The 11040-nt window shown below is 36.6% G+C and overlaps 1 protein-coding gene across 1 annotated transcript in view; it reads right to left on the bottom strand.

Moving 5' to 3' along the window:
- Positions 1-11040, bottom strand: part of arhgef2b (rho/rac guanine nucleotide exchange factor (GEF) 2b) — a 53662-nt gene that overhangs the window by 24350 nt on the left and 18272 nt on the right. The window contains exons 3-5 of the mRNA XM_073846970.1: positions 5030-5048; positions 3288-3302; positions 2748-2777 (exon numbers count right to left, since the gene is read on the bottom strand). Coding sequence (XP_073703071.1) covers positions 2748-2777; positions 3288-3302; positions 5030-5048 — 64 coding nt within the window. The remainder of the gene's footprint in view (positions 1-2747; positions 2778-3287; positions 3303-5029; positions 5049-11040) is intronic.

Genomic DNA, 11040 nt, shown 5'->3' with positions numbered 1-11040 from the left:
TATCTTTGTTCTGGTCAACAGCAGCTCCAGGCGACGTCTCTGAGCTCTGTATCTGATTCACTGGACAAGCAAGTGTATATAATCACATTCACGCACACATTGCCGTTTCTATCTCCCAACCCTAAACAGAAAACCCTAAACAGAAACCTTTTATAACACTTTAATATGTTTCTAAAGCCATTTGGTAATTGAGGACACAAAGTCATCATCATGAGGACCAATTTCATACACAACTGTGTACATCAATCCTAAATACTCACACACACACACAATAATAAATAAAATAAAGAATATAGTTGTTATGCCCTTTCACAATGATTCTATTCCCAATTCATGCAATAATCATTTTAGAAAAAAATGTGAAAATATGGTCTATGACATTTTGTTAAACAAGCCACTTTCTTTCTGACTTTACACAAAGCTAGAAACCATTGTTTAAATAACAAATCAGTGGCTGTAGCCAGTCAGTGATATTGACAGTTGACAAGGTCGCACTCATTGACTGAATTTAGACGATTAGAGCTATATAGACAACCATCTGACCTTCATTGATTGAGCCACAAGATTCCAGTCAAATCAATATATTATTGGACCCCCTCTTGACTTGAATGAGGAATTAATCTAATTTGCAGCCATTTTAGTCTATATTCAGACAAAATCATAGTACTGAAACAGTAGAACAGTAGTTAACACTGTTTTGCTTTATACAACAGTTAGTTCCTGTCCTCAAATTACATTACCAAACTGCATTACAAGTATTGGTACTTAGTCCAACAACACTGGATCTTTTCAGTGTTTACATCACTTCGCTTGTCTGTGTTTGCACGTTGCAGACAGGCTATCAGTAGGTGGCTACAAGTTCTTTTTGTGTAACCGGTCATTATGTCTGATATGTCCATTTCTGGGTCCAAGTGGTGCTGACATACAGTGGAGCTCAAAATTAGAAAACAATCTTTAAACCTTGTAAATTTTTCTGAAATATTGTTGATATTCACTGCTCTAAATTTCAAGCAATATTAGCAATAGGCATGTTCTTCTAACATCTAAAATATCATTTCAACAAAAGGCATTCAAACAAAAGCCTTTATTTTGTGAAAAACACAGTAATCAAAATTAGAGAACAGTAACCACTGTAGTACAAAAGAAGATTACAACTGACATTTTGGAGGGTTATAGCTGTCAGAAATTAGCAGGAAGTGTCAGGTCCTTGTTTTGAATTACTTCAGCACATCTGCAACCACTAGTTTCTCACACTGCACTGGTGTGATCTTGGTCCACTCTTCTTTCACTTTCTCCCATAGTTTGGTAACTCTAGTAGGTTTCTTAGCCATAACTTTGTTGGCAAGGATTTTCCGTTGGGTTTAGATCAGGACTCTTGCCCGGCCATTTCATTATTGCAATGTTCTTAGCTTCAAGATACTGCTTTACCTGTTTTGCCATGTGATGAGACATTATCTTGCATAAAACCCCAGGCTGATTGGGAGATGTTTGCTTCTGATAAATTGGGAGGTTCTGATAAAGATTTGCATTCACTCTGCCATGTAGCTGTACAAAAGGCCCAACTCCTGAAATAGCTGAAAAAAAAATCCCCCAAACCATGACACTTCCTCCTCCACATTTCGCTGACTTCTTTACCCACTTGGGCCTCAGTTTGACGCCTAACAAAATGTTTCCCATCAGACCCAAATGAATTAAACTTGCTGTCATTACTAAGGTGAACTTTGGATCAGTTCTCTTCTCTCCAAACAACATGCTCCTGAGCAAGTGTGAGCCTTTTGATTCTTTCTGCTGCTCCATCTTCTCTTAAACATCCAGAGACAGATCCTTACCCTGTTCAGCCATGAACTGGCTAGCAATTCCAACTTTAGTGCTAAAACCAATTCCCCATTGAGAGTCTCTGCATTACCATATCTTCTCATGCATTTGTCTTACGCGGATGACCAGTCTTTCTGGGGGACTTGAATGATATGGTGTCATGATAAAGCTGCAATACTTGAGAAAGTACAGATTTGGAATGACAAACTTCTCTTGCAATGGCTGAAAGGGTCATCCCTTTGGCCTTCATCTGGACAAAGTCCTGTCACAGGGTTTTATTCACTTTAGAGCAACCCGCCATCTTGCAATCTCAGTGAAAATTGGAGGAACGCTGCCAGTTAAATAGGGTTTGACAAATAATTTCAGAAATTAGCACCAGGTACTGACTCCAGACTTGAACTAAAATTACTTCAGACTTGACCCAACAAGAAGGACTCAAATATTTTCAACACAGCTCGAGTCTTTTATCCTCAACTACTGATATCATAAATAAAGAACTTGGAATTTACTTTAATGCTGTTACTATATCTGCACCATGCATTTCCTTGTTGATGTAGATGGGCCTCTTATCACAGTATTTGAAGATGTATGTTCACATACTCCGCAAAACATGGCGGCTTAATGCAAAACTGATGCTTCAAATAAGCATTTTGATAATCTCAAAACATTATTTCAGATGCAACATCTAATAAAAGTACTATTAATATATGATACAGATGATATAGTTTAACATTATACACTGAGCAAGAGTGCAGTTTTTTCCTGAATTTCTGCACTTATTTACTTTTCTGCATTTATTTGCAACAATTAATGAAATGACTCCAGACTTGACTCATGGTGCGTTTGAGTTGAGAACATTTGAGTTTACTCGCGCCATTCGCGCGGTAAAATTCACGTCGAATGGCGCGGCAATCGCTTGAAACGCTCAATGCGCGCTGCTTCATTCGCGCTATTGGCGCCGCCTCATTCGCGCGTTTCGCGCAGCAGGATGGCTATTCGCGTCTTTGCATTGACTTAACATGTAAATCACTCGCGCTTGCCGCTTCATTCGCGTCCGGTGTGAACGCACCTTCACGGTGCGTTCACACTACAGCGTCAAATCCGCGCTCAGTGCCGCTGGCAACGCTGCAACGCTACAACGCCACTGCTTTGGGGTGTGTCAAATTTAGGGCAGAGCACGCCTCTGAAAAATAATGTTCACACCCTATTTACGTTCCATTGTCTTCTTTTAACGGCGGTTCGCAAACTAAACTGTAGCGTATACTAACAACATGCAAAGTACATTTACTTTTGCGTGACTTTTTCAATAATATGTGATTTCAGCTCAGTTAATCCACCAGTTTCGGAAACACGCGTCATAGTCTTTCCTTGCCTACTTCTCACAGCGATTGGTTGTCGCCGGCGTTTTGCGCTCGAAATTTGCATAAAGTTGAGGAATGCCCAACCTTTTGACGCTCTCAGCCGCTCTCAACGCTTTCTCCGCAACGCTTCCAATCCCAAAATGCACCACGCGACCGTTTACGCTCAACTTCCACATGAATGAATTGAAAACGCTCGCTTCGCCCCGCTCGCAACGTGCCAGTGTGAACGCACCGTCAGACTTCAGACTCCAGCCTAGACTTCAGACTTGACTTGAACTTCAGGTGAAAGACTTGTGGACATGTCTTTCTGTAAGCGTTCTCTAATTTTGATTAGACATTTGTAAAAATATGCTTTAAAAAATGTCTTTCTACTCCTGTAAGGATAACTTCAAATAGGACTAAGCGATGCTCTTGAAATTTAATAACTTGTACGTTGTTCTCTAATTTCGATCTCTACCGTATACACTCTTCAACATAAAAGGTCCTTTAAAAGGTTCATCACAACATTGCCATAGAAAAACCATTGGTTCCACAAATAACCATTCAGTCAAAGGTTCTTTAAACATGCATCTCTTTCTTACTTTTTTATAATCTGAAGAAACTTCTTTCGCCACAAAGAACCTTTTGTGAAACAGAAAGGTTCTTCAGATGTTAAAGGTTCTTTGAGGAACCATTTAGACAAAAAAAAAAAGGTTCTTCTATGGCATCGTGAAGCACCTTTATTTTTAAGAGTGTACACTCACAGTGTGCTGTAGTACTGTCAAAAAATAAATAAATACATTTTTAGAAAAATCATGATCCTAACCTTTATCTCAATACCAGGATCTCAGTTGGCCAGACATTTAGGGTGCATGATTAATCAAAAGAACCACAACTGTGATATGGCTTATTATGATTACCAAATTGCGCTGCAAGTTTGAGTGAAACTTGCGTTTGGGAAATCATCATGCGTTAACCAACTTCCCAAATTTCTAATAAAAAGCACTCATCAACAAAAGAGGGTTTTTTTGTATAAATAATAATAACAGCTATAATAAAAGCAACTTAAATTTATGCATTTGACTTTTATCCAAAATGACTTACATTGCATTCAAGGTGTACATTTACTACCTGCATTCTCTGGGAATCCCATCACCTCTCTATTGCAGCATGCTCATTTGTTTGAGCTACATACTTGGTTAATAATTTAAAACACTATGAGAAATAAATGTCATTTGACTTATTTCATACAATATTTACTCAAAGGGTTCAAAAACAGTGAAATATTCATTATCCATTGCTAAGACTGTCAGTAGACTGTGGCGCAGACAAAAGAAGGACGTAGCACTTTTCTAAATCAGTCTTAATCAGTGGACGTTTATTGGCTGTTATCATGCTGATAATCTTATAAGTGGCCTAATATTGGCTGATTAATCAGCCTGGATGATATATCTGCCTGGTTAGCTATAACTACAACCACTGGCCAGAGAACTGGCCCTTTACTGAGCGTGGTTTCTTTTTTTCTTCATTACTGTCACCTGATGGAGTTGGGGTTTCTTGCCAGTCACATTTTTCTTTCTTAGCTGGATTTGAAAAGAAAAATCAGAATATTCTTTTATAATGTTACTGTACTTTAAATTAGACTAAACAATGACACCATTAACTTTTGTAAAGCTGCTTATAGATGAATTGAAACCCTTTTTATAACTGATTTATTTAACAACAATAACACTCTTATTTATCTAGTTTATTAATATATGTAGCTGCTTTCAAACAATATGTATTGTATACAGGGCTATATAAATGGTTTGGCTGTTAAACCATATTTTTTAATAAAACAAGCCTTTGTAAACTGTATAATCATTAACTTTAACATTAAATATGGTTCTATTTCTATTATGAGCGTTTGTGTGAGATAGTGTGCATGTGTTGTGTGTGACAGACTGTGTAATAATCTTTCTAATGCCTCGATCCCCTGATGCTCAGACTCCAGATTACGGGTGTTGCAAAGGAGGGGAGGATTTTGGGTAGCAGCTGTGCACAAGGCAAAAGGGGGGCTTTGTACATAAAGATAACAAAAGACCTCCATTCTGTACAACAATAACAGACTTCAAAAGGGGCCATGCAGAATGAATCCATGTATTATCTGTCTGGGTTCATGCACTAAACTCTTACATCAGATTAAACAACATATCAGCTAGAATAGTCTTCCTTTTAATGTAGTTTGACATAATTTAGACAAATTGAGAAGAATTGAGAAAATATAACCCAGAGCAACCAAGCATGTATGAAATTTAGCATAAAACCACTAAAATATCAATGTGGTAAATGATCTGGATTATCAACACGGGGAAAACCAATTCAAAACCTTCACTGTACACAATAAGTGTGAGTGTCAGTCTCTCAGTTCCCCTCCTCCATTTCACCTCCACAGTGATGGTGTATTCAAACCCCCACAATCCCTCACTCCTCACGACTATAATTATTCACCTGCATCTGAATAAATACATCTGCTCTAGGCAAAAACCACTGCTCTCGGTGCTGTGCTAATGAAGAGATGACTTGCTTTAATCCTCTGGACTGATACAACCCTTCAAGGTCACATTCAAACCTAGGTCAGGGTTAAACCAATGTCAACCAGTTTAAAGAAATCCTGTTATCATTTACTCAACTCCAGTGAGTTGTCTCCTGAAGCAAACTGATCATGTTATATAATGAACAAATCAAATCACTGATCGACTCATGTGTACTGTATGCAATTCCCAAATGAAGTGCTGTGTTAACATCAAACCTCACTGATTCTCGTGGGATGATGTCATGGAGCTGGTTTTAACTACCTATATTAGGTACACCTATAAATTCCTAAAAAAACACATTATAATCCCTGTACTCTATAAAATCACGGTTATATTTTCTCATATTCCATGTTTTCCATTTTTGTTTTGATTCTGTTTTAATGGTTTAATGAAATTTTAGTAACCAAATAGGATGTTTAAACAGTTTCATTCAAAAACCTTTATCAATTTAATAATTTATTACATTTATAATAATAACAGTGCCCTATTTTAGTTATTTCTTAAACCAAATTTAATTTAAACCAATTTATTCGATTTTTAGAATTTTTTAAAATTAGATTTAGAATTTTTTACAAAATTTATAAGACCTTTGAGTTTCTGTGTGAGAGTTTCATAAAAATTAAATGGTGAAATGTTGGTTAAGTGACACTCAGAGCAATGCTAGAGATAAAACGTTGGTCTGAGAGTTGATATTTAAATAGCAGTCTCTTTGCAGTTCATAATTCACAGAGACTAGTCCATATTGAACATTTGATTAAATGTACAGCCCTACTTTTGATTTATCCATTCCAATTTTGTCAAGCCTTTAATTTGACATTCCACTTACTTCAGTAAATTCCATTTTTATCCACAGATCTGTCTGCATTTTCCCCACTGTCGAAATCAGGGCCCTACTACAGTGCCTTGCGAAAGTATTCATACCCCTTCATTTGTTATGTTACAGCCCTACAAATTCATTAGAAATAAAACACTTAAATGATTGAACTGCATTAATATTCATATCCTTTTCTGGGGAACCTTGAAATATAGCTCCGGAGCATTCATAATACTTGTAGATGTAACTACTCTTCAAGTGAATTTTGCCTGTGGTAAATTCAATTGAATGTGTATGATTTGGAGGGTGTAACAGCCGGAAATGCATATCAGAGCAAAAAACAAGCCCTGAGGCAAAAAAAAAAAAAACTGCCTGTAAAGAAACAGGACTGCGTCAAGCCACAGATCTGGGGAAGAGTTCAGAAAAAATTCAGCTACGTTGAAGGTTCACAGAAGCATGTGGCCTCCATTATGCATAATGGAAGTAATTTGGAACAACTAGGACTCTTCCTAGTGCTTGCCTCCTGGACAAACTGAGCAATTGATGGAGAAGGGGCACTTTAGTTAAGCTTCATGATCATATATGCAGATAGGAGAAACTTACATAAGTGACAAACGTCACTGCTGCAACACTCCACCAATCTAGTCCAGAGGTGTGACCAAACTCAATCCTCTCCTCAAGACACATGAAAACCCACTTGGAATTTGCAACAAAGCACCTAAAGAACTCAGATTGTAAGAAACAAGATTCTCTGGGCTGATGAACCTCAATTCCAAGCATCATGTTTGGAGAAAACCATGAACTGCTCATCACCTGCATAGTAGCATCCTAAAAGTAAAGTAGCGTTTTTCAGCAGCAGGGACTCACGGACTTGTCAGAGTAGAAGGAAAGCTCAACACAGCTAAATATTAAGATAGCCTTAATGAAAACCTAGTTTAGAGCATTCAGAATCTCAGACTGGGCAGAAGGTTCACCTTCCAACAGGACAATGAACCCAAGCACACAGCAAGAGTGGCTTATAAACAACCCTGTGAAAGTCCTTGAGAGACCCTGTCGGAGCCTGGGCTTTAACCCAACAAACATTTCTGGAGAAACTTGAAAATGTCTGTCAGCCACCATTCAAGCTGACAGAGCTTGAAAAGGCAAGAGGTGAGGAAAAGAATGGCAGATAATTGACAAATGCGGATGTGCAAAGCTTGTTGCATCGTACCAAAAAGAGCTGAGGCTATAAAGATGCTTCAACTACAGCATTAGAGGTATGATTACTTATGCGATGTACTTACTTCAGTTTTTTATTTTTAATAAATTTATGAAGTTTTGACAATTCAGGTTTGTTTTTTGTTTTGTTTTTTGCTTTGTAAGACTGCAACATAACAAAACATTAAAAAAATGAAGGGATATGAATACTTTCGCAAGGCACTGTAAATGTACATTTTGGAGCTGAAGCTTCGACAAAAACTATATGTCTTCTTTAATGACCAGAAAAAGATTGGAACATCCTGACATTAAATAATGACAAATAATTATTACATTTAGTCATTTAGCAGACACTTTTATCCAACGCGACTTACACATGAGGACAATAGAAGCTACTGCATTAAGTAGAATTTAAAATTAAGGGCTTGACAAAATGTCAGTGAATAAATCAAAAGTAGGGCTGTATATTTAATTAAATCACAACTGTGGCTAGTGTCTGTGAATAATTAAGGTAAACTATTCCTATAACCATTGCTACAAACAAATCAGTAAACTGAAAAGAATTGCAATAGATAATAAATTAATAAATTCTGATTACTCTAAATGGCAAAAAAAGCTTAAGGGACATTGGTGTATATCAGCATGAATTTGCTTTTGTTTAGCCTGACGCATATTTATTCAATCTCAGTATGAATAGACCATTCAGATGACTGAAACCACATAGAGAGGTATAACATGTGACCACATCACATTTGTACTGGAAACGCTATACGCCCTGAATAGGTCCCAGGCAGCAATGAAGCACTGCCTGCTCATTGCCTAATCACATCACACACAATCGTTATGGAACAAGAAACACCACGAAAGAATTCAAACTTCATATTGTTGTACCAACTAATATGAATTGCAAACCATAGTGTAGCTGCACTGCTTATCCTTATCTTTTTGCATGTTTTATGTTGCATGTCCATTTGATGGCATTCAAAAGTAATATTTATTTGATTTCGTAATGTGCTCAGACCCCTGTAATTGCCTTTTACTGTTTTATAAAATGTAGTTTACTGTTTCAGGTACACTACCAGTCAGTTTTTGAACAGTAAGATTTTATATTTATATTTATATTTTGTCTATTAAGTCTCTTCTGCTTACCAAGCCTGCATTAATTTGATCAAAGTACAGCAAAAACAATAACATTTAGAAATATTTTTACTATTTAAAAACACTGTTGTCTATTATAAAACGGATAGTTCCGGTCCTTAATTCTGACTGGATGAGCCACATTCTAAGCTGTTGTAAATTACTCTACAAACACAAAGACCATACAGTGGTGTGAAAAAGTGTTGGCCCCCTTCCTGATTTTTTATTTTTTTGCATGTTTGACCCACTTTAATGCTTCAGATCATCAAACACATTTAAATATTAATCAAAGATAACACAAGTAAACACAACATGCAGTTTTTGAATTAAGTTTTTGATTATGAAAGGAAAACAAAATCCAAACCCACATGTAGTGTTGGGTCGAGTCCACATAAGTCGAGTCTGAGTCTTTAACCAATCGAGTCCGAGTCCAAAATGGGGCGAGTCGGACTCAGGTCCGAGTCCAAATCGGTCGAGTCCGAGTCCATCTAAAAACTACTGTTTGTCAGTATCTTAACCTTGTTTTAATTTTTACTACTAGATTAAGGCAATGACAATTCAAATGTAACAAAAGCAAACCTCTGTTGCATATTGCATCTCATAATTAGTGTCCTCCTCAGCAAACTTAAATTCATGTAACAGAAGTTATGACTGACTTGATATTATGACATATTTTAGAGTGAAACCGCTTTTAGAATGTGAAAAAATTATAGGGCAGGACAGGACTGTACCTACGAGTAAATGAATGAATCTGGGATAAAGGGAGAGGGAGGTGAAGAGATGGACAGCTGGTGGGGGGACATATTTTTCTTAGATGAAAATGAGGCTGTGAGGGTTAATGACAGTTTTCAAGTAGCAGTCCATGGAAGCCATGGAATAAAATAATAAAAAAAGTTAAATTTGAGTTTAAATTTCAAAATTCTGACTTTATTTTCTCAATTCCGAGATTATATCTCACAATTCTGATAAGAAAAGACATTCTCCCTTTTCCTCTCAGCTAAAATCTAAAAATTTATATTTTCCCTCAAAACTGACAAACTTGCTTTTGTTGAGTTAAATTGAGTTCTAAAGTCTTAAATACAACATATAAATGACATTAAAAAATTCTGAATTGTGGGATAAAATAGGTAAATGTAAAATGTATTTCTGTATTTCTCCCAACTGTTCAAATTCATTTAACACAAAACCGACAGCATTTGCATAAATACTAGGGCTGGGTAAAAAATATCGATTCTCCGATTTTAATCGATCTTCAGTTGAACGCAACGATATCGTTTCGGGAAATCCCCGAATCGATTCTTAATGCACGTGCTTCACGTAAGAGGATATGAATATTCCCCTCTCGTCCTGAAGGTGTCACTAGTGTTCCTGCTGAGAGAGTTTTCTCAACCGCTAGTGATCTAATCACAGTGCAAAGGAGCTGCCTTAGATCAGATCAGAACATGTTGATCAGCTGCTTTTTTTTGCAGAAAAATGATTAGGCTGTAGTTAGGAACTGTTAGTTTTATGGACAGTTAGAATGTTTTGTATACGCAGACAAGGGTTTTATGATGGGCCTGTTTTGAACGTTTTGAATTTAGAAAAATGTTTTATTTCTTAAACATGTTTGTTCTTAATAGATTTCACTGTTGCACATTTACAGTCTTTTTATTTTTTACAGTAATGTGCATTTTGCAGTTTGTTTACATGGTGTACAATGGATGCACATATTTATGACTTCTTGTTACAGGGTTCATTTAAAATAAAAGTTGTTTAAAATAAACAACTGTGTGCACCCTATTATTAATGTAGATGTGTATTTCAGTAATAAACTTAAGTAGGAGAGTTTCAGTTACCAGCATTTATATCAAAATATGGATCACATGTCTGCAAAACTAACATTTTAAATGAAATATTGATAGCGAATCGATATCGAATCGAATCGAATTCGAATCGAATCGAATTCGAATCGAATCGAAACCATAAAAATAAGAATCGAATCGAATTGCCAAATTGGTCACAATACCCAGCCCTAATAAATACTCTCCAAGACGGTGCATTTTGACATTACTTTTCGTGTAAGTGTGTAGAACTTAATTCAACATTTGCACGCTGACTGAGAGGCAGGCTTTCAAGTACTGGCAAGACTTTTAAACACATGCCAATACTGAATGTCACTTTC

This window comes from Garra rufa, chromosome 9 (genome assembly GCF_049309525.1).
Source record: "Garra rufa chromosome 9, GarRuf1.0, whole genome shotgun sequence".
NCBI lineage: Eukaryota > Metazoa > Chordata > Actinopteri > Cypriniformes > Cyprinidae > Garra > Garra rufa.
Note: the sequence above shows the minus strand (reverse complement) of the source record. Positions and strands in the feature narration are given on the sequence as shown.